Consider the following 23,908-nt stretch of genomic DNA (forward strand, 5'->3'; position numbering starts at 1 on the left):
TTCAGGATTATTCGGAGATGGAAATAGTCAACAAACGAGCTGTGAAAATCATTACAAAGCTATCGGATCTTATTTCACAGACAGAAGAATTAAAAATTGAGCGAGGATTGTCGCCTCGGACGGTGAGACAGTGGAGAAAAGACATTAAATCAAAGTATGCAGCATCTGTTAGCGAAAACGAGAGGCTTAGAAAGTGTTTAGAAGATAAAGAGGAAGAAATTACGCGACAAAAAGAAGTTTTGAAGCGGGAACAACAGTTGGAAGATGAGCAGCGATTGTATGTGTTACATGAAAAACAACAGGAACATGAGCATGAGTTGTGGAAGGAAAAGCTTGAAGCTGAATTACTTGTGGCAGAAAAGAAATTAGAAATGGAGAAAACAGCTGTTTCCAGCACCACAAAGTTACCGAAATTAAAGATAACGCCGTTCAAGGGTACTGCCGGCGACTGGATTAGATTTGAAAACATGTTCCTTACGCAAGTTGATGTGAAGTCGATTTCCGACGAAGAGAAATTCGGGTACCTTCTGGAATCCGTTAGCCCGAAGGTGAGAGACAGAGTTGCAAATTTAAAGCCTGAAACTGTTGGTTACAAGACAGCGTGGGATAGACTAAAGAAAGAATATGGGCAAACAAAGGTCGTCATGAATGCGCACATGGAAGAAATCATCAATTTATTTCCAGTCAAGGGCTCCAATTATTTCAAGGTGCAAGAATTCTACGAGAAACTGAGTAGGAACTATGACGCGCTTCAAACCCTCGAAGAAGGCCAAAAGTTACAAGGGTTTGTTATGACTACGCTCAACAAGTTACCTGACGTAAAGCCCGATCTAGTGAGAGTGGATGACAGTTGGGAGGAATGGTCCATGGAAGACCTGATTGATGCTCTGCAGAAGTGGCTTAGGAGAAATCACGTCAAAAGCAGCAAATGCGAAAAACATCTGTTCTCACAGAAGCAAGGAGATAAGCTGAAACCCTATTGCCTTTTCTGCCGAAAACAAGAGCACTGGAGTGAGGACTGTACCCTAGTAACAGCATTAGCGGACAGGAAGAAGTTCTTCATAGACCACAATTTATGCTTTAATTGTGGAAGGCAAAACCACAGAGCAGACCAGTGCCGTAGGCGTGGCTGCGCCAAGTGTAAACACAAACACCATAGAAGCATATGCGATAGACCGGAGAGGGAAAGCAGTAATCCAGATGGAGTGTCATTGACAGTCTACTCCAATTATGCAGAGGAGAAAGTGCTACCTGCGATTATTCCCGTCAGTATTGGGGGACAAGTGCTTTGGGCCTACCTAGATACAGGATCTGGACGCAACTTCATTTCACGTGAAGCAGTCAAGTTGGTAAAGTTGAAACCGACACGTCACGAGACTTGCGAAATCTTAACAGTCAATGGAACCAAAGTCAAGACAATGCCAATCTTTGATACCCATATTAAGTCCCTGGACGGGAAATCATGCGAAGAGGGGGAATTCACTGGATCGAAGTTAGCTGATTTTACTACAGTGAGAAGGCCAGACATGAATCAGCTGAAGTTGAAGTACTCACATACACAAGACAAGCGGTTCTACATGACGTCCACAGGAGAACATCAGATACACCTCATTCTCGGAGACGGTGTTTATAGTAGAATAAGGACGGAGAGAGTATTCAAAGGGCACCCGGGAAAGCCGCTGGTAGAGGAGACAACGTTCGGTTGGGTGGTCCATGGGGGAGACGAATATGGGAGTGGAAGCAGCTGCATGTACATGAGAGAGGTTAATGACTATGAGAAACTGTACAGTTTGGATATACTGGGAGTCGAGGACCGGGGAGAGAATGATCAGCTGGATGTTCTGCGTGACTTTAAAGAGAGTGTTGTCAGAAAGCAAGATGGAAGGTATGAGGTTGGTTTTCCTTGGATACCGGGAGCTACATTAACGAACACAAATGAAGCACTTACCAGAAAGCGGCTTGAAAACGTGGAGAGAAAGCTTTCAAAAGATAAGAAACTGAAAGGAGAGTATGGTGGCATAATTGAAGAGCAAATTAGAGCAGGGGTAATCGAGGAAGCACCTCAGATTCCATCTGGAGAACGTGTTTTACATGCCTCACAAGCCAATTGTAAAGCAGAGTGCAGTTACGACTAAGGTTCGCATGGTGTTTGACGCAAGTGCTAAGCCACAGCCTTTGACCTACAGCATCAATGATTGCATGTTCACTGGTCCTCCGTTGCAGCCGCTTCTTTGGGACATAATGATTAGAGTGCGAATGTCCACCAGTCTGCTCCTTGGAGACATAGAAAAGGCGTTTCTCCAGATATGTGTGAAGGAGGAGGATAGAGATGCAGTCAGATTCTTGTTCAACATTAAAGGAACAGAGAAACATTGAAGATTTACACGTGTACCTTTCGGAGTTGAAGCAAGCCCTTTCCTACTGGGAGCCACTCTGCAGCATCACTTTGAACAACAAGGGTCAGAATTTGAAGAGACAGTGAGAGCACTTAAGGAGAACACTTATGTTGACAATCTCATGCAAATGGGAGGAAATGTAGAGAAACTCATGCGCTTCAAAGAAGAGAGTACTGCCATACTTGAGTCTGCCAGGTTTCCAGTGCACAAGTGGGAATCTAATGTCAAGTTTCTTGAAAGTGAAGGCATGCCAAATCCAAGCAAGATCCTCGGACATGTGTGGAATAAGGATGATGACACACTGAAGCTGCTTGCAAAGCCTTTTCCACAAGAACATCCAGTGACCAAGCGCACTGTACTCAGTTACCTAGGAACTGTCTATGACCCACTCGGAATAAAAACGCCCACCATGGCTGAGGGAAAGCATATTTATCGAGAAGCCTGCGATGAGAAGAAAGGCTGGAATGCAGAAGTTTCCCTCAGATTGAACAACCAATGGTTAAGGTGGACGAAGCAACTTAAAGATGTAAGGGTGCCTAGAAGTGTTGCTTCATTTGTTGGAGAGATAGGAGCAGTCCATTTACATATTTTCGCAGATGCCAGCATTCTTGCTTGCTGTGCAGCAGCTGTTGCGGTGGTAGAACATGAGGCAGGCCTGACCAAAGGACTTCTGACCTCAAAGTCGCGGATATCAAAGAGAAGTACATCAATAGCAAGACTGGAGCTCGTGAGTGGCCACATGGCAGTAAACATGGCGAAGAACCTCAGCACTGCTCTCCAGCAATGGCCCATTCAAACCATCAACATTTGGATGGACAGTATGGTAGCACTATATTGGATAACCAATCCTGGGAGAGGATGGAAGGTGTTTGTATCAAATAGAGTAAAGAAGATAGCAGAAACTGCTGGTCCAATCAACATCACTTGGAAGTACTGCCCATCAGAGTTGAATGTAGCAGATCTCGGAAGTAGAGGGGCAACCATTGTGAAGATGGAGAGAGGAAACTGGTTTGCCGGTCCGGATTGGCTCTTGGACAAAAGGCGGTGGCCAGAGCAGCCAAGGCTGAATAGCACCAAAGAAACAGATGAAGAGAGTAAGGTCACCCAAGAAGCAGTTCTCCGCACACAAGAGCGCACGTTCGATGAGTGGGATGCCTTGTTAGAAAGAAGCACCTACTGGCGTACAATGAGAGTAACAGCATGGGTGTTACACTTTATCAGAAACTGCAAAGCGAGAAGAAAGTCAAAGAAGATGTCAGGCCCATTAGTTACGGAAGAAATCACAACTGCAAGTGACTACTGGGTAAAGCGAGTTCAGAAAGCAGAGGATACTTGTCTGAAGTTCCCAGGATGGAAGTTGGTCAAACATGACTGTACAGGAGTTCTCAGGTGTGAAGGCAGAATTAAAGGATATAGGCCGATTTACCTTCCTGGTGGTCTACTTGCAGAGAAGCTTATCCTTCACATCCACAATCAGGTCATGCATCTTGGTGTCGCGAACACGATGGCGAGTGTGAGAGAAAACTGGTGGATACCAAAGTTGAGAGCGAAAGTGAAGAAGGTCATTAAGAACTGCAACATCTGTAAAGTATACTCCACCAAACCTTATGGAGTGCCATCAACTAGTGCTTTGCCAGAATATAGAACGGAGGGGAGCAGACCGTTTGAAGTAACCGGAGTGGACTTTGCAGGACCCTTGCTGTACAAGGTTGGTAAGAAAGAAGAAGGAAAGTGCTATGTCATTATTTTCACCTGTGCCAGCTCTAGAGCGGTCCATTTGGAAGTTGCAAGAACCCAAACGGCAGATGAATTCAAGAGTAAGCTGAACGCCTTTATCTCGCGACGAACAAGACCTCCCATCATCATCTCGGATAATGCCAAAGTGTTTAAGGCTACAGCAGATTGGATCAAGACAGTGAGGAGAAGTGAGAAGTTGCAGAATTACTTAGCACGTGAGAACATCCGCTGGCAGTTTAATCTTGCAAAGTCACCCTGGTGGGGAGGAATCTATGAGAGATTGATTAAGGAGATAAAGACCTTGCATAAGACCTTGGGGAGGTCACATCTTTCCTATGAAGCATTTGAATCAGTCATCATGGACATCGAAAGAAATTTGAACAATCGCCCCTTGACATATGTTGAAGCAGAGGGAGAGGAAGAGGCGGTACTTACACCAAACATGATCCTGTGGGGACGAGATGTGTATGCGGTAGAAGACACTGAAGGCTCAGATGCAGAGAAGCTAACAAGGATGGCCAAACGATTGGAAAATGCTAAGGCCAATGCATGGAAACGCTGGAAAAGGGAGTATGTCCATAGCCTAATGGAAAGTCACAGGCTTAACAAGGAAACCGGAACTATACCTCAAGTGGGAGAAATTGTACTCATCATTGGAGATGAAAAGAACCGCGGAGAATGGAGAAGGGGTAGAGTAGTGCGTCTTATCAAAGGCAAAGATGACGTCGTTAGAGGGGTGACACTGTTACACAAAAGGCACACTATTGACCGACCGCTTCAGTTACTTTGTCCCTTGGAAATCAGAGCGGTGGAGAATGTTGACCAATCTCAAAGGGGGGAGAAAGATCGAGCTGATGAAGGAGAACAGAGACCAAGACGAGCTGCAGCTCAGAGGGCTGCTCAGAGAATAACAGAACAATTGCAACAAGAAGAGAATTGATAAACTGAACTGTGTTTGAGTATAAACCGGACTGTCATATAGCGAATCGGATTAGTTTCAAGTTACGTTTGATTGTAAAAATCGCGTGCTACAATTTTTAGGGGAGTTGTGTACGAGAGATTTACCAACCCTACCCCTCACGGTTTTGTGACGTTGAACAGCACTACCAAATTAGGGCTAGGGCTACCAAATAAGGTAATGAGCACGTGCGTGCTGAGTAAGCGAGAACGGGACGAGTAAAAAAAAGTATATAGAGAGCGCGAGTTTTCCTTGGAGGTTTTTTCATCGAGTTACATGAGAGTTTGTGAGTCGGATTGAAGCGGAATAAACCAGGAAACCGTGTTATTGTGAGTTCTATGGGCTGTGTTATTGTTCAGCTCAGCAGTAAAGACTGGGATGACCAATGTTGCTAGCCACTTCTGTTATCATATCGGAACAGTATCCCAGGCAGTACTGGCGGTCATGAGACCTGTGCATTAACAGCATATGAGAACTACAACCCTGGTCAAAACTCTCGGGACATTAACACAACAGCTGGTGAAAATGACACATTTCTTCTCCCCCAGTCCCCCCCCCCCCCCCCACCGGTTCAGTGTTGACGTTATGGCTTCAAAACGTTTTCAACACAATCAACATTGCTGAGGGGAGGGGGGACAGCAGAAACAGGCTCTTTCAACAACATTTCCAAGCATTTATTACAGGTTAAATACGCGCCTCATTTTCTTATGTGTCCCAAGACGTTTTGACCAGGGTTGTTTGAAAATGGGTTTCTTATAAAAAAGCAGAATTATATCATTTTCCGTGTTTTCACACAGTTCCTTTTTTCATACACCTTCCTACAAGTCCAAGTCTGCACTGTGGATCGCTAAAATTCCGCATCCTTTAGAAAAATGTACATGGTTTGTGGGTCTATTAGTAGGGATATAACGGGAGAGTCACCTTCCGTTTTATTTTTTGACTTGAGTTCAGTACAGTAACGACTTGTTTATCAACTGAATATGGCATCGTTGGATCATTCAAGGCAAAGAATAGTATATCTAATTGCGTATAGCCGTGCAGATACCACCAAGTTTCCAAGCGGGGGAGATGGCTTCAAGTACGAAACTACTTGGACAAGAAGTTTGGAGTTCAAACGAATTTTAGTGACAACCATAATTTGTACTACACAGCCTACCAGTATGTCACCAAGGAAAATTGTGAAGCGTTACACTCTTCTGGACATCCTGACCTTACTGATGTGGTTCCATGGACCGAAGCTGCAAAAACTTCTAGGAAAAGAAAGGCAAAAGACAAGGACAAAGGCCAGGGTAAAAAATGATGTCAAAGATTGGAGCGTCTCAGTGTTTGTGATATCTGTCAGATAGTTCAACACAAGGATACAATGTCACAGCTGGAACTCGTTTGCTTGGCTGTTAAACAAAATCGAGAGGGTAAAAGTTCTCTGACAGTTTATCGCAAACCCGGGAAATAAAGCAGTAGAGTAAGCTATCGAGTTAGCGAAAGAATTTGCCAAAGCATAGGCAAAGTGTCTCCGGGCTAAGAAGACCAGGATCGAGTTATTACAAGACAAAATTACAGGCGAGTGTGTCCATGCTTGTGGGGGGAGGTGGTTAGAAGCAGCTCAGCAATTATTGCAAAGGCACAATATTACAAAAGATTTTTGTACCGTAATTTACACCACTTTGAGTAAGGGAAGAGGAAAGTACAGAAATATATTTATGGCGACACAACCCGCAGCAAATCGTTTATCTTAGTTCCGTTAAAGGTCATTCATAGACCTTTTGTAACCCGCCACTGGTTCATTTGCTTGGCTAGAAGCAGAGGACACGGAGGTAATTTTCCTCAATGACTTCCGCTGGCATCCCAAAATTATTGTCTGGCTGACTTTCTACAGGCTCTGGAAGGCGACACAGTACACTTGCCCACCCTGAAAAACGTATGTAGCCGAGATTTGGAACTAAATAAAGACACCCCATTTTTCGCCACCTCTGATGCTCCTTTGGTTTTAATTAAAGCGGGAGCAATTGACAGCACTAACACTCGTATGATGAATGTGAGGTGGAGATTCTACAACTTTTGGAACCAAATACCACCCAAGGAAAAGTAGGAGTTAATTTGCTAAGTTTATTTTGGACAATGCACGCAATGAAGCGTTGCTATAGAGACACTGAGACATTTCTCAGTAATGATCAGTAACATTTCTCACTAGAGAAAAGTGGTTTTTGAAGGTATTATGTCAATTTGTTATCGCTATTTTAGTTCTAAGAAAGTCTCTGTTATCCCCTTGTGATAAAACGGGTATTTGTTCTCGCATTCCTGGAGATACGTGAAAAGAATCAACATTTCTCACCTTGAAATTAAAAAAAAAAACTGTAATTAACCTTTAACAGTCGTTTCAGTGAGAAATGTTCAAAAAGCGCCACAAAGTCCCTATGTTAAAAAGAAACGAGGGGATAGAAAATTAAGACATTGACAAGGCACACGAGTTTATTTTAAGAAATATAGCTCTCTGTGAATTACAATTCAAACAAAACGGCCTCGTAGACAAGTGAGAAATAAGATGAGAACTGTTCAACGTATCTGTCATGCAATACCCTTTCCTAAAAGTACCTTTCAGAACAATTTTACAGTCATCACAGTTTCTCGAAATGGAACAAAGTTGCCCTTGACGTTGAGTTGAAAATGAAATAGATAGTGTGGACCGCTGTATCGAGACACTCTAGTCAATATTTTGTTTTGTGACCTTTGGACGCCAGTACAGCTTCAATTCTGTGAGTCGTACTAAAAATTAGTTTATCAATATCCTCGATAGGAAAATCATCAAAGGCTCTCAAAACCTGTGTGGTGAACAGCTCAAATGACTCCTTTGTAATAATCTGTGTTACAGCTTCTTCATCTAAGTGACATTTGATTTGGTTGAATAAATATTCTATGCAATGGATATCTGCGCAGTAAGGAGGAAGTTTAAGTAACTCCACCTCAATTTCCGCCAGGGCCTCCTTCGCACGCTTGCTTGTCTGGCTAGGGTCGTTATCCATGACAAAGAGTTGTCTTGCGTTTCTTTTCAGCCCTGCCCGACCAAACACTATATTGAAATGGCTCCTAATAAACTGAGTGAAGAAACTTCCATGCATTTTTTCATAGGGTACTGTTAGTATTATCCCTTTTCGATAAGCAAGATTTATTTGTGGACAAAGGACACAGCATCCTCGTAAAAGGCCACTTCATTTGCCCAAAACTGGGGATTTTCCGCGACTACACATTTCAGTATGCAAGCGAATCATACATGCAATTTGTGGTCGTTTTCACTAAGAAGGCCCTTTTTCCTTGCTTGCAAATATGAGTAACCACTTTCATTTGCTTGCTTATGCTTATTTCGAGCGAACTCGAACTCCATTAACTAGCTTCATCCATTCCTTCCGGTTTTCCATGATGTTCTTCAGTTCAGCTATGCTCAAACCAGTATCATTTTGCAGCTGGTCTATGTATGTTAATGCTGGTCTTCCTCTCTTTCTTGCGCCGTGCTTTGGTTCCCAGAGTAGTAAATCACTTATCACCTCATCCTTTTTTCTCCAACAGTGTCCTATAAACCGCAGCCTCCTGATCATCAGTGTATCTGTAATCTTAGGAAGATTGCCGTACAGTTCTTTGTTGGTTTTATGCTCCTTTCATTTAAGTAATGAGAAAATGTTCTTGTACTTGCCAGTTCAAAATCAAGCCCACTTTGCCCCACTATGCTTTAAGCTGTAATGTTTGTACAGTTTCTTGCCCTTAACTCCGTTAGTGCGCGGACAAGTTTTCCCACACTACGTTGACTTACTTTCTGTGGTCTCTCCCGCCTTTGTTACTTGACTTTGATGCGTCCTTATTTGGCGGAGGATTATCCCTGCAAATTCTAGGAGCAGAAGACTTGGAAATCCCACACTCTCTTGCTATTTCACGGTACGTTGCCTTCCTGTACTTTCATAAAAACAACGCTAAAGCTGTTTGCACACTTGTTATTTTCTGGTCGCAAACCATTCCAAATGAAGCTACCAAGCAACTTCTGATGACTGTTTAAAAGTACATGACTTCTTATACAGAAAAGGTTAAGATGTAGGCATTCCCAGTCACAAATTTTATACGGTTTTGACCCTTTAAGGAAACTCTCGACGCATGAAAATGACTACGTCACAGATTTGTGATACGCATTCGAGACTGTTCTTCTATGCACCTCAGGTCACGAAATAAATAACAATTACTTATTAATACCTGGTAACTGTTTTTTGAACTTACTATACTTACGAATCCACAACTTTTATCTACGTTCCTTAACTTTTAAAAGACTTTTTCCTATAGAAGGGGTTTGCAGACAACCCTGGTCAAAACTCTTGGGACATTAACGCAACAGCTGGTAAAAATGACGCATTTTCTCTCCCCCCATTCCCCCCGATTTAGTGTCGGCGTTATGGCTTCAAATCTTTTTCAACACAATCAACATTGCTGAGGGGAGGGGGGGACAGCAGAAACAGGCTCTTTCAACAACATTTCCAAGCATTTATAATAGGTTAAATACGATATTAATAAGCAAGGTGTGTTTTCGTGCCTCATTTTCTTAAGTGTCCCAAGACGTTTTGACCCGGGTTTTAGGCTTAAGGAGTACATAAACAACCAATGCTTATGCCAGTGCGATGCCTTTCCACTAACATATTAGTGGCTTTTGCACTCCTTCGCCGCATTAACTTTCTGTCTAGGCTGTGCATCACCTGAGTGAGCTCAGGACTTCGCCACGGCATTGTGCTGACACTGAAAACTTTTTTCTTTGGTCTCTCTACATCTGGGCTCTCGTAGCCATTCTCTGAATTTGCGCCCTCTGATTCAGACATTGACTGTTCAGAAGACATGTAGTCAACTGTCATGTACTTTGTGTATCTCTCTTTCTCCTCTGCCGCTAAGGAAGTCGATACATTGCGTGCTTTTACTCTCTGGCTTTTTTTCTGTGTAGAAAATGAGGGAAAACAATTCAATACTGTGCAAAATCATAATCCATACCACACTAAGACTGAAAGTCACAGATAAACAATGAGGTTTGGGTTAAAATTGAAAAGGATGTTAAAAAGAAACTATCCCTACTGGAGGTCACGTTCAATCTGACAGCTTTTATTGTCTGTATACTCTATAAATCAACTTTCAATTTTTTGAAAATCAAATGGGATTTTCATAAGAAATTATTCCTACTGGGGGTCAAATGTAATCTGCAGGCGAAGTTACAAAAAACATAGAACGACCTAAAACCATCTACAACCACCTCAAAAAATTCAACAACCACTTACAACCATCTACAACCACCTCAAAAACATCTACAACCACTCGCAAACAATCTAAAACCATCTAAAACAGGGTATAAGTGTCTGAAATAAGGCGAGACGACAACATGTCACATACATGAAATATGAGAATCGAACAAAACATCCACTTCCCCCTAAAATCTTACTCTCCCTGGTCCCTTGTATCATCAACCATTGGCTTAACACAAAACTTCCACCGCTCTGTCCTATTATGTTGGGAGGGCTGGGATATAAGGTTGATTTTGTGAAACTCATCAACAATTTGATTATAATTTAAGCAAGAACTGATTGTTTGTGATTTTTAATTGTTTTAAAATCATGTTTAAAATGTCTCATTACCAGTGATTACATATGGTGCAAAATCTGGAATATGTCTGGAAAATTCATTTATAATCTCAGCAGGAGCAAAACGTGATCATGAGTCACCATTGCATACATGGCACCGTTCCTACAACTGCATGCCGTATGAATTTTTATTTATTTATTTTTTAATTTATTTATTTAGTCACTCACAAAACCTTACACAACATGAACAAAAGGTGTTAATTAAATTATAAAACTAATGTGACAAGGAAGCCTAACGAAGCTTGAAGCTTATATTAAAAGGTTTCCTTCAACTACCTAGTGAACTAAGTTCATGGCTGAGTGCAGAGTGAGCAAGATCAGAAAATTAAACGACAGATCGGCTATCAGTGAGATAATTCTTTAAATTTTTTTTAAAAACAGATATAGAAGGAGAGCTAATTAGTGAAACAGGCAACGAATTCCAGATTTTAGGTCCTCGGTAAAGGATACTGAATTGCTTTATATTTGTTCTACAAAAATGAGGTCTATATTGAGAGGCTAGTCGAGTTTCGTATTGATGGACTTGATTACTACTTAAGAACAAGTCATGAAAGCTATTAGGCAAAAGATTATGGTGATAAGAATACATAAAGGTAGCGACAGCAAATGAATTAATACTAAATATGTCAAGGACTTTAAGCTGGCTAAATAAAGGGGCGGTATTTGCTAGATAGTGAGCTTTTGTTATGAGTCGCACTAGACGCTTTTGCAAAAGGTAAATACAGTTTAGGTTGGAACAGTAGGTGGAGGACCAGGCGACATTACAGTATGTTAAGAAAGGATATACAAGGGAGTAATACAAGGTCATCAAAGTTTGGGATGATAGGTAAAAGCGGGCTTTTGCAATAATTCCCACACTTTTCGAAATTTTTTTTGAGACGAAATCAATATGTGGTTTCCAAGAGAGATGCTGATCAATGAGAACACCTAAAAATTTTGTCTCCGTGACTTGCTTGATCACGGTATTTTCCAGAGTAAGAGGGACATTAACATTGACTTTCTTTTGCCTTGGATGAAAAATCATAAAATTTGTTTAAGTCAGATTTAGAGATAACTTATTCACTTTAAGCCAAATAATTGTTTTTGCAAGTTCATTGTTAACAATAGAAACGAGGTGATTGGCATCTTTATGGGAACAAAAGATACTTGTGTCATCAGCAAACAGTAAAGATTGAGTGAGACTAGAGACATTAGGAAGATCATTAATGTAAATAATAAACAAAAGAGGCCCAAGAATTGAGCACTGCGGGACGCCACATAAAATTTTCCGCGCAGAAGATCGATGGGACCCAAACTGGACAAATTGAGTCCGATCGTCAAGATAGCTTTTGATCCACGCCAAAGCAGTATCCCGAATACCATAGTGTTGCAGTTTATGACACAATATTTCATGATTAATTGTATCAAACGCCCTAGAAAGATCTAAGAAGATGCCTAAAGTTGTTTCATTTCTGTCGATAGCTGAAGATATGTTGTTGATCAAGTCAATTAACGCTAATGCAGTCGAATGATTATTACGGAATCCAAATTGTTTCGAGTATAAAATATTATGCAAATTTAAGAAATTAATCAGTCGGTTGTACATGACTTTTTCAAAGAGTTTAGAAAAGGCTGGAAGAATTGATATTGGCCTGTAATTACTAAAAAGTGTTGGGTCATCTGCCTTAAAAACTGGAATCACTTTGGCTATTTTGAGAGATTCAGGAAACACACCAGTAGACAACGAAGTGTTTATAATGGTTACAAGAGGCTGCGCAATATTTTTGAAAGACTGATGAACTATCTTCATGGATATATTATCATGTCCAGGAGCTTTGTTGGCGTTGAACGAATGCACGCACGATGGCGTTCGTGTTTAAGGAAGATCCCCAAGGTACCTACAATTCCTTTAAACTCTAAGGGAGTTTAGCAAGGGAGTTTAGCCTTGCATGATGACACAGGAAACGGGTGTGAAAGACACTAGGGTTCATCTAAAGGAGTCACCTGGAATGTACAAACATGTTTGGCGGATGATAAACAGACGCTAAAAAAATTAACTTGTTCTTAGGAATGTAATCTGCCACCTCAAAACAAAACAGCAGTGAAGCAGACTCCGAGAGAGAGAGAACCTACCTTGTGCCATTACGTAAACAAATGAAACGTGAACCAAAACGTCTCACTGGTACCCAGGGTAGAAAAACCCAAATCAAGTCAGTCTTTCGACTACGAGTTTGTTATTTTATTTTATTATTTTTTGTGACTTGATAGTTCATTTTGTAAAGTTCTTTAAGTCTTTTAATATACTTAGCATGATCTCGCATTTCATTTCGTGACTTAAGCCAATGATACAAGGGACCAGGAGAGTTAGATTTTAGGGGGAAGTGGATGTTTTGTTCGATTCCCGTATTACATGACATGTTGTTGTCTCGCCTTATTTCAGACATTTCATGACATTTATACCTTGTTCTAGATGGTTTTAGATTGTTTGCGGGTGGCTGTAGATGTTTTTGAGGTGGTTGTAAATGGTTGCAGGTGGTTTTAGGTCGTTCCATGTTTTAGTAACTACGAGATTTGGCAGGTTTCATATTTGTGTGCATACTCCAAAATAGGCTAAAGAGTGCTTTAAACATGAAATACAGTTACTCAAAACATAAGGTAGGAGATACTTTTGACTGGTCAACTTAGGCATCTACTATTTGCTATGCTGCCCGTTGATGAAAGCTACAAACAATTTAGGCTGGTGCTTTTGTAAGAGGGTTTGTGACCTACAGTGGTGTATGAAACTCTGATTTGCTAGAATATAGTTACAAAATTCACTTTTACAACTTTAGACGTTCTTTGATGAAAGATTAGAGATTCATGTGGCCACTAATTTGTCTTAGTTATTTTGCCCCTTGTTTATGTTGATAATGTTTTAAATTACAGTTGCATACAACAAAGCGTACTACCATCATGGTCCTGTTTGTTATCATTTAAGCTAAGCTTGAACAAAGATTTAAAGTAGTTGAACTGGTGCAACAAACATAGCAATACAGGAAATAGTTATAGACAGAGTACTACTGAGTACCCACCAGAGCTCTAGCAAGTGTCAGGGTTCTATTGTAATCTAACTGCTCTGGAGATCGGAAATTAAAAAAAACAAAACTGCATGCACTTTAGAATATAATGTACCGTGTTAAGGCGGCTTTGGACTCTCTGTTGTTTCAAGGCAGCCCGACTGTCATCTCTTAAGTTTTGGTGCTGCCTCTGCTTTGTTTGAAAGTGGACTCTCATGGCAGCTAAAACAGAAATTCAGTGTTGTTGAAAGACTAGTAGTAGAGAGAGGCTACAGTACTTAGATATTTTGCTTGTTAGATTAACAAACACACATGCATATTACATAATTAAGTAAATAAAGTATTGAAGAATTGGAGAGGGGTAGCCTACTGGAGCAGATACTTTTTACGGCTCTCATTTCACCAGCAGAGAATAGAGCAACAAAACCAGAGTGAAAAAAGGGTCTGCTCCTGCACTGAAGGGGAAGGTTTTTTCCTTTTTATGGTAATCAAACTAAACAATCAACTAAATTAAGAATGGAACTGTATCAATTAATTGATAAAGCTCCAGAAGAGGAAAACAACAAAAACAAGCATTACCTTTTATTGTGCTAACTGGGGTGACACCATCTGTGCTCTGTACTCTAGCTAAAATTTGCTGGTTCACATTCTTGTTTTCAGGTCTATCAAAGCTAAAATTTAAAGAGTTCACACTGTTACATGTATATTAACACCAATCAGACCAAACACAGAGATTTGCATTGGAAAATCAAATAAAATTTCACTGTTATTAGTTTGAATCTTTATGTTGAAGAGAATCAAAAGAAAGATGGTACATTACCAACCTTTTGGAAAAGTCCCAGAGGATTTGTGCTCCATCATCTCCAACAAGGCTTTTGTAAACTTCTCGAACTTTGGCCTATTGAATGCAAAATATAAATGATAAAGGGGAAAAAAGACAGCTACTGGTAATATAGAAATTATTACAGCTGTGAAATGGGGTTTTATGGAGGAAGGAGAGTCAACAAAAGAATAACAAAAAACTTCAAAGAAGGGCAAGAACTAGGTAATTGTACCTGGCTATCCATATTCAGTTTAAATTATAAAATAGTTTTGAATTACCCTAAAATTCACCTTATTTTTACATGTCAAAGAAGGTACCAGTACATGTATTGAAGAATCACCAACTGGGCCATTTCTTTTACCCTAACCTGAGATCAGGCTCCATTTTGATTTCGCTTTGAAAATAACAATACTGAGGGCAAGGCGAAATGAAAATAGAGAATCTATGAGAACCGCTAAAATTGGGCCTGATCCCAGGTTACTTTAACTCCCACCCTCTGGTATTGAGGGCATTTGAATTTTACCCTTTCAAAGATTTAAATTTTTATTACCACAAAGAAAACAGAGAATCAAAGTTGTAACATATTCCTCCCTTCAGAAATGGCCCTTGAAATTCTGACCCTATGGATTTCCTTATCTCTCAGTGGACGGTAGGGGCAGTCAGTTGGAAAAGGATCACTATTTCCCTTGGTTTTGGCATGCAAATAAGGGTTATTAATACTGTAATTTATAACAATGGGTTCACAGTGCCCTTATGACCTCATGATGTCACAGAAATGCCTCGGAAAATTTTTGCAGGCCTACACGTAGTTTTTATCTCTTTTGGTTGATACGGGGGTTCTTGGAATTTCAAGTGTAAGCGAAAAAAGATAATAAATAAAAAAAATTGATTTAACATGGCATCCAAAAGAAAATTTTGCGAGCACTGTGAGGAATATGTAACATTAAGAACTCAGAGGCTTCACACTGATCTATATTGTCATAAAACTAACGAAGAGGTATATTCTTCAGAAGAGGAGGAAATTGCAGGTGATGATTTCGAAGATGTTAACATTGACAGAAATATGGGATACGAGGCTGAGGATCAGGGAATTGAAGCAACATCTCAAGGTACAAAAAGGTGGTGGACAAAGTTCCTGTGCATATTAGCTAGCAATTAAATGTAATTTATCTAACCATTTAGTCGTTTTACCCATATTTTACCCTAAGACAGTCTTGTATTGTGGATCTAGGCACTGGATTTGTTTCTTTGTCATTGGAGCTTGGGTTCAGGATTCCAATGGCAGTATGTGAATGGCAAAGCCTTTTTAGCAGTTTCTAGGAACTATGCTTTTATGTTTAATGTGGATTGGTTCCAACCATTTAAGCATTCTTCGCACAGTGTTAGCGCTCTCTACATGGTCCTAATGAACCTTCCAAGATCTGAAAGGTTCAAGCTGGAAAATGTAATATTAGTAGGCATAATCCCTGGTCCTCATGAACCAAAGCTCACTATCAATGCTTATCTTCAACCCCTTGTTGCTGAGTTAAATCTGTTGTGGAGGGATGGAATCACAGTGAGAGCCCTTGGAGCTTCGGCTAGTGAAGTTTATCATGCTGCTCTTCTCTGTGTTGGATGTGATGTACCAGCTGCCAGAAAAATATGTGGTTTTACGGGACATGCATCTTGCAAAGGCTGCTCAAAGTGCACAAAATATTTCCCCGGCACAGTGATGACTAGAATTGATTTTTCGGGATTTCATTTACCGTCTCCTCCAAGGACCAATCGTAAGCACAGGGAGGAATCCCAAGAGATGTTGAATCAAAGCAGTGCTGGAGATGGGGCATCACTGGAACAGCAGTTTGGAACATGATTCAGTGAACTAATGTCACTTCCTTACTTTGATTGTGTGCGATTTCACATTAGAGACCGTATGAATAACCTAGTTACTGGCACAGCTAAGCATGTAATGAAAAACATTTGGTTAGATGGTGAAAATGCCTTGATCAAGAAAAATGATTTAATAAACATCCAAGAAAAGTTGGATAAATTTAAAGCACCATCAGATGTTGGTAGAATGCCAAGAAAGATTTTGAACAGCTACGGGGGCTTTACTCCTGATCAATGGAAGACTTTTACCACACTTTTCTCAATTTATGCCTTAAGGGACATTTTGCCCAAACCACACTTAGAACTGTGGCGTCAGTTTGTGTTAGCATGTTCTTTTATTTGTTCTCCAGTGATTTCTGAAACAAGAGCCTTGCTCACTCACTATTATTTGCTTAATTATATAGCAGTCAGTTAATCCAGTATTGTCAGCACGGCTATTATCCTTTAATTTCTCAGAACTGTCTAATTTGGGATTTAATTTGGATAGTTTTCAATATGGAATTTGAGTAAAAATGCAGAAACTGTCCTATTTGGGAAAAAATAGGACAGTTTGTTTCAGCCAATGAAATCCGAGAAAAAACAATGGATTGTGAAACAAACCAATCAGCAGTGAGCAAACGTCAGCACTGAAAGCAGGACAGGTCGCCATTGTTGTTGACACATGGAGGAATTCAGTGAAGAAAATTTTGCCAAATTTTTCCATCTTTAGCAGTTCTAACACAAATGAGAGATTTCCATGGTTGCAGGAAGAGGAAATTAATACTCTTGGAAGCAGAAACGAAAACTCAAACACCGCCAAGAGCACAACAACGTGCCTGAACATTTTCAACGAGTGTAAACTCCAGCGTAACGAAGCGAGACGTTTTGAAGATATCCCTCCAGAAGAGCTAGATGCAATTCTCTGCGCTTCTTTGCCGAAATTCGAAAAAAAGACGGCAGCGAATATGAACCAAAAAGTCTGGCAGTGATGCAGAGCGCATTGGACCGCCATTTAAAAAACGCTGGCAAAAAACACAGCATCTTGCCAGACCGCGAATCTGAAAAGTCAAGGCAACAACTTGAGGCGAAAGCAAGAGAATTGAGAGTGAAGGGTTACCGAAAGCGAAAAAATGCATCTCACGCTTCGAATGAAGAAGACAAAGAATTCCTCTGGCAGTCAGATCAGCTCGGTAAACATTCTGCTCAAGCTCTGGTCAATGTAAACTTTAAAAATGTCACTGAACACTTTGGCCTCCGAGGGAGACAAGAGCACTTTTCAATGATGTTGGAAGATTTCAGCATCATAACCAGTCCTGAAAGCCTTGTCAAATACATAACTTTTAAAGAAGGTCCTACAAAAACGAGGTAAGGAGGTCTCCGTATCGCCCACAGAGCTGTACAACCCAAAATGTTTTCGACTGGCGGCGAAAGATGCCCTGTAATGCTTTTCAAAGAAATGCTGACTAGAGGACCACCAGAAATGAGAGACAGTGGGCCACTCTACTTGACAACTATTTCAAAACCCAAGGGCCAAGTATGGTTTAGCAGACAACGAATGGGTGAACACAAAATTGGACAGCTTATGAAAGACATGGCTGTCAAGTCTGGTTTAACTGCTGCCACTGGTAAGAAAAATACCAATCATTCGAGCAGAAAAACTTGTGTGCAAAAGCTAAAGAACGCTGGTGTTGTCACACTTCTGATTATGACTCTGACTGCGACTCTGTTGTTAGTGAAAACCAGCTTTAAGGGTAACAATAATATTTTGATACAGTTGGTCATTTCAGGAAGGATAGTTTATAGTTACCTGGCCTGTTTACATTCATTCATAAGTAGTATGGTGGAAAAAGGCCACAATAGGCTCTTTGCATAACTGTGATCACATGATCAACCTTTGGTAAACACAAAAACAGTTCACTTTTAAAAAAATTTTGTTAGCACAAGCTGAAAGAGCATATTAAAATTAGGGAGCCTGAGAATTTTCAGTCACTCTTGCATGGTTTTCGATACAAATCCTTGTAAGTTCTAAAATTTTTAAACTGTCGTTAAATCTTTTCCTTAGGCATTCAAGGGCTTAAATTGCCTGTTATGAATTAAAAGGATATTTGAGGCCTGTAATCCTTTTGGTATTATTTCATGACAGTTTTGAAAATTTCGAAATTACAAGGATTTGTATGTAAAACCATGCAAGTGTGACTGAATGGCAAAAGTTGTTTTCCCAATAGAAATGCTTCTAACTTTCGGCAGGGCTGAAAATTCTCAGGTTGCCTAATCTTAATATGCTCGTTCAGCTTTTGCCATTCTTTCGTAATTACCGAAAGTTGATCACGTGGTCAAGTCATGCGAAGAACCTCTTAAATGGAACCACAATTATGATTACCTATGACCAGTGTAAATGATGAGCACATTTAAAGCACAACAAAGCTGTTTTTACACTGCATATTGCACACCTAAAGGAAATTCCAAAACAAACTTATTGTGTTTTAAAATTTATTATTTTAAAAAGGGCATGATTTAATTCTCAAGTGTTAATAGTTAATATTCAAAAGTTAACGAATGAGGCTAAGGATCATATGAAGAATTATGGATATCGTGGAGGGTGTTATCTGTCCAGACTGTAGGCCGAGGCAGATAACACCCTCCGACAGGAGAAGATGAAGGGTTAAAAAGTTCGTTTGATGCAGGGTGGCAAAAGCAAGGGCACACTCATAACTCAAGGACAGGTCATGGCACCATGGTGGTATTGCAAACGGGGAAATGCCTCAATTACTGGACAAAGAATACATACTGCAAGAAATGGCTTGGAGCGGAAGAAAGAGAAGTTCAACGTCAACTGCATGACAGTAGCTTGACCATATCAGTTCTGCTAAAGAAAAGTATCAAGTTTTAACAGGTGATGACCACTCAACAGTTATTGCAAGAGTGCGTGAGGAGGTTGGCAGTAATTTAGAGAAGTGGTCGCATGTAAATCATGTAACTTGTACTTTGACAAAAGGATTGTATGAGGGGAAGGGGATGGACTTCGATCCGGACAATGACAGAATAAATGACAGCATCATTGATCACATAAAAACGTGTTTTCTTGCGCCCTTCACCACTACAAAAACAATGTTGCTGGCATTCTTGAGGGAATTGGGGCTATTGTGCCACACAGCTTTGGGATCACACTAAGTATGGACACTGGTGTAAACATAGCAACGACCCACAAGGTGAAAAAGTTGTGCGGTGGAAAATTAAGGAAATTTCTCAACAGCTTGTTGTAGCCTTTTATTCTGGATGACGTCGCAAAGAAACTGGCCCCCCTTGGATTGACACAGCATAATGAATGCATCAATAGCATGGTGGGAACAAAGAACGCAAAGAAACGATTTTACAGAGGATCAGAGAGTAGTGACTACCATGTGTCAGCAGCAGTTGCCCAGTTCAATGAAGGACATGAATATATGAAGGCTGCGGAACAGAAAATTTACTGTGTCGAAAGAGAAACACTGAATGTCACACTACCGAAAGGCAACAGAAAATGAAGCAATCTGCAGACAGAAAACAAGAAGGGAGCACTAAAAAGGGGAGGAGAGAACTGAACAGAAAAAGAAAACACAGTCAAATAAACCGAGCAAGAAGGGAGGGAACAACCTACTGTTCAGGTAAAAGTTCCCCTTGTACTATTTATTAAGTTAATTAATTAACTATAAAGGAAATAAAGGGAGATGTAAAGAATCAACCATAAGAGGACAAAGAAAAAATCTGAGCCCAAGATTTTATATCTCTCCCTTCATTTCCTTTATAATATTAATATCAGTGGCATAGGTTAATTAATTAATTAATCAATTAATTGATTTTTTCATTTACATGCTATGTTCTGCTTCTCTGATCTTTCACAATTAAGAATGTAAAATAAAACCAGTCTTAAAATTTATCATAGGTATTGGCTTTGGAGCAGTAACTCAAGAGAAATTGAACACCATGAGTGTAAGCGTTGAGGATGTTAAAGTTTAGAAGCATGTAGAAGGCACAAGTGTAATAAATGGACCCAAGGGTAATAAAGGTCCCATCTGTAATAACTTTTGGACCCAAGTGTAATAAAGGTCCCATCTGTAATAACTTTTGGACCCAAGCGTAATAAAGGTCCCATCTGTAATAACATTTGGACCCAAGCGTAATAGAGGTCCCATCTGTAATAACTTTTGGACCCAAGTGTAATAAAGGTCCCATCTGTAATAACTTTTGGACCCGAGCATAATAAAGGTCCCATCTGCGATAACATTTGGACCCAAGCGTAATAAAGGTCCTAATTAGCTTTATCCTCAAACTGGTAATATGCCAACAACAAATTATGACCAATAAGAGGTAAAAGGTATAAAGTCACCTGATTTTATCTTCCTCGTGTTCTTGGGTCCCACATTACCAGCTTGCACCTGTTTGCACTTCCAATCATTAATTTAAGTGTAACCAAAGTGCTCAGTACTGTTTCACTGTCCTGTTATGGAAGTGATTTGTGTTGTTATGAGGTTAAAATTCGCATGTTATCTTCAAAGGTGAGATTCCTATTTTTTTCCACTGCTTTTTAAAGCCCTAAAATTTCAATAACATATAAGAAACTATTTTAAAGTTACTCCTTCTCTACAAGTATTAACACGCATGAAATCCTACCAATATCACAATTCCCGCAATAGCGCAATCAAAGCTATTGAAGGCAAGTATAGGATTTCCACAGTCCTAATCTCCAGGTTGCTATTGCGTGGCATGTCTGACACGTATGTAGACAAAAGCGTACCCCCCCTCCCCCGCACTCCCTAACCTTTTGTAACTTTTAGTTTTATGACCTAAAATGAAGTGAAACTACTGAGGTGGTAAAAGTATTGCGTATCAAGTTTGGAAGCACTGAGCAATATCCGTTGGTCATATATACGCTTTTGTTCTATGAAATGTAAGCTTACAATATTTGCTACAATATTTCATCTCGTCACCTTGACAAGCAGCAGGATTAGTATTTCTTTCAAAGTAGCAACTTTCAAGGTTTGTTCAGTAACGCACTTTTGATTGGTGTAGAGCTAACGGTGCAAAAAGCTTGAGCTTACCCAGCAACGTACTTTTGATTGGTTTATAGCCAACGGTACGACGCAACATAATTAAGATTGATTGACATGCTTCGCCAAAAAACTGTTAGACTGATGTAAGCCTCTTACTGGCAAATGAATGCAAGCTCTGGCTATAGAGTGAACAAGAAATTTAAAACTGCACAAAGCAGAGTATGAAAAAAATCAAGTTCATTCAGACAAAAGCCGCAACAAATTGCATTCATTACTGTCTGCTAAAGTCCGACTAAGTCTCTAGGCCTTTTTCATATTCAAAATGAGTGCTCTTAATCGCAAGAAGTAGTAGTAGAAGAGCTCAGTAAAACAACTGTGTAAAACTTATAAAATGGTCACTGAGAGCTAGGGATAGAAATCCGTAATGAAAATCATGTTTTATAAGGCCTTAAGACTCCTCAAACAGCCAATAACATTTCAGAATTTTACCGAGAGCACAAATTTGAATATTGTTAAGTAGTAACAGCTGGAGTTGCTTAAAGGAGCTACTTCACGTACTGCGCATGCCCGGATTCTGACGATCATCTTGAAAAAGTTGGCCCAACCTTTTCAAGTCTGTCGAGCGGCGCGGTATTCCAAGTTCATCTTAATATATCTGAGACATCCTTGAGCAGTTTGCCCGGCTATGTATTCGTAACCAATGTATAGCCCTTCTACTAGGTTTCTGTGTGGTTTTCTTTTCTAATCGGCTTATTTGAGGTCATTTTTCGGAGCTTGAAAAATGTCCTCAAAAAAAATGTCCTCTCATGGCGGTCGACAATCAGGAAGCGGTCGGAAGAAAATATTTAACAGCAAAGCAACGAAGCTTCAGACTTGGCAGAAAACCCACAAAAGAGTTTGGTTAGATGGAACAATTTACTCGTCTTGGGTTTCTGCGAGGATCAAGTGCGGATACTCGTCAGATTCTATGTTTGCTGCCCATCTTCTATCGCTCGAGAGAAGAAGAAGGTAAAGACCAATAAATTCTGTTGAATCTGTCATTTGCCAGTGTTCTTTGGATTAACATGTGATCTTAATGTATGTTTTTGGTTTGTAACCCAGAGAAACTTCATCTACCGTATGCAGAAAAAGAACGGCATCGTCAACTTCTGTCACGAACCCCACTTCCTACAAACGACGCCATATTGAAGGTGAGACATGATTTGAGATTGAATGTTTTTGCATTATACGTACTGTTCCGTAAGATCAAATGGAAAAAAACTTGTTATAATCATCTTTATTCCCGGAATCTACACTATTTATAATTGAAACATTTGCCTCTTTTATAAAGGGCCTATGTTGTCTTCCACTCCTGTGCAAGCTTCATCTACACCAGCAGATGCAGAGAATATTAACATGTCTGTTGTCAGTGCAGGTGTAGATAATTTAAGGTGAGTGATTATAGCAGTACGTTTTGTAAACATAGCAGTTTTATGATTGCAGAGTGGATTTAGATTGTTTTTTTATACAACTGGTACATGTAAGAAACTAAGAATTACAGGTGTACATGTATGTAGTGGCTGGGTAGCATAATTTGAGATCAGTTGTGAGAAATTGTGCCTTTTTGGTTAAAAGTTGTTTATTTTTTCTCCTCTTTAGTGACATGAGTGTGGATATTACAGGGGTAACTGCGTCAGAGCTGTCTGTTAATAATGTTGACTACCAAGTTCTCAATGACTCAGTCATAACGATACCTGATGCAGACAAGTACCAGGATGCAAGTGAGTCCATCCACACTGACTCTTCAGACAGTGAAAGTGACAGTACAGAAATAAATCCTCAGTATGTATTGTTTCATTCTGGTTATTCATATCATTCGTTTAATATAGAAATATTCATATTCTTTATTATTTTTGTTTGTTATATTAATATTGGTACGATTTATGTGCAACCCCTTGCATTGTGTCCCCCATTAGCTTATAGCTAAAAACATAGACACTTAAATAAAGTTTTCATTCATGCATTCATGCATACATGTTTTGACTCTTTTTATATTAACTATTTGTGTGCAAATGGTATGAAATCATTATTGCCGCATGTGTAATAAATATATGGGGTTGTATGGAAATCTTACCGTTTATTTTACCCGAGACCCTGACTTTCTTATTTTATGTTAAAATTTGTCCCATTTACAACAAGGAACCCCATGTCTTTCATGCAGACATAAACCGATCAGAGGTCGAGGACAGTTTCCAGCTGGCTTCTGATTGGATTAAATTTGCATGTAAAATTTGTGAATAAATCAAAAGTGGTCACACTTTTGGGCTCCTTGATGTAACCACCAATACAGGAAAGGGCATTATACCAACTGTCAAAATAATGCAAGTATAATGTAAAAATTATTAGTAAACTAAATACATGTGTTGGTTGAACCTTTACCCTTGAAAC

General features: G+C 39.9%; 4 protein-coding genes across 4 annotated transcripts in view; 3 read left to right on the top strand and 1 right to left on the bottom strand.

The window, feature by feature from the left end:
* Nucleotides 1-2,135, top strand: part of LOC140931830 (uncharacterized) — a 2,247-nt gene extending 112 nt beyond the window's left edge. The window contains exon 1 of the mRNA XM_073381553.1: nt 1-2,135. This exon is cut by the window's left edge and continues 112 nt beyond it. Coding sequence (XP_073237654.1) covers nt 1-2,135 — 2,135 coding nt within the window.
* Nucleotides 2,136-2,523: 388 nt separating this feature from the next.
* Nucleotides 2,524-5,073, top strand: LOC140931831 (uncharacterized). Its single transcript, XM_073381554.1, has one exon. It carries the CDS (start codon nt 2,524-2,526, stop codon nt 5,071-5,073), a length of 2,550 nt encoding a protein of 849 aa, XP_073237655.1.
* A 4,631-nt stretch (nt 5,074-9,704) lies between these two features.
* LOC140931834 (uncharacterized) lies at nt 9,705-14,847 on the bottom strand. The gene is made up of 5 exons (XM_073381555.1): nt 14,836-14,847; nt 14,605-14,678; nt 14,360-14,451; nt 13,896-14,002; nt 9,705-10,049 (listed from the first exon to the last, which is right to left on the bottom strand). Exons 1-5 carry the CDS (start codon nt 14,845-14,847, stop codon nt 9,705-9,707), a joined length of 630 nt encoding a protein of 209 aa, XP_073237656.1.
* A 7,415-nt stretch (nt 14,848-22,262) lies between these two features.
* On the top strand, nt 22,263-23,800 carry LOC140930657 (uncharacterized). Its single transcript, XM_073380375.1, has 4 exons — nt 22,263-22,489; nt 22,583-22,671; nt 22,812-22,911; nt 23,120-23,800. Exons 1-4 carry the CDS (start codon nt 22,263-22,265, stop codon nt 23,445-23,447), a joined length of 744 nt encoding a protein of 247 aa, XP_073236476.1. The 3' UTR covers nt 23,448-23,800.
* Nucleotides 23,801-23,908: the final 108 nt, after the last annotated feature.

Source organism: Porites lutea, chromosome 3 (assembly GCF_958299795.1).
Source record: "Porites lutea chromosome 3, jaPorLute2.1, whole genome shotgun sequence".
NCBI classification, from domain to species: domain Eukaryota; kingdom Metazoa; phylum Cnidaria; class Anthozoa; order Scleractinia; family Poritidae; genus Porites; species Porites lutea.

Excerpts from the sequence above, each read along its gene's own strand:
- LOC140931831 (XM_073381554.1), top strand. The coding sequence starts at position 2,524 with ATGGGAGGAAATGTAGAGAAACTCATGCGCTTCAAAGAAGAGAGTACT.
- LOC140930657 (XM_073380375.1), top strand. The coding sequence starts at position 22,263 with ATGTCCTCAAAAAAAATGTCCTCTCATGGCGGTCGACAATCAGGAAGC. Across the intron at positions 22,672-22,811 it reads CAAACGACGCCATATTGAAG|GGCCTATGTTGTCTTCCACT; the intron begins GTGAGACATGAT and ends TCTTTTATAAAG. Across the intron at positions 22,912-23,119 it reads GCAGGTGTAGATAATTTAAG|TGACATGAGTGTGGATATTA; the intron begins GTGAGTGATTAT and ends TCTCCTCTTTAG.
- LOC140931834 (XM_073381555.1), bottom strand. Across the intron at positions 14,452-14,604 it reads CTCTGGGACTTTTCCAAAAG|CTTTGATAGACCTGAAAACA; the intron begins GTTGGTAATGTA and ends TTTAAATTTTAG. Across the intron at positions 10,050-13,895 it reads TCCAAAGCCGCCTTAACACG|AAAAAAAGCCAGAGAGTAAA; the intron begins GTACATTATATT and ends TTTTCTACACAG.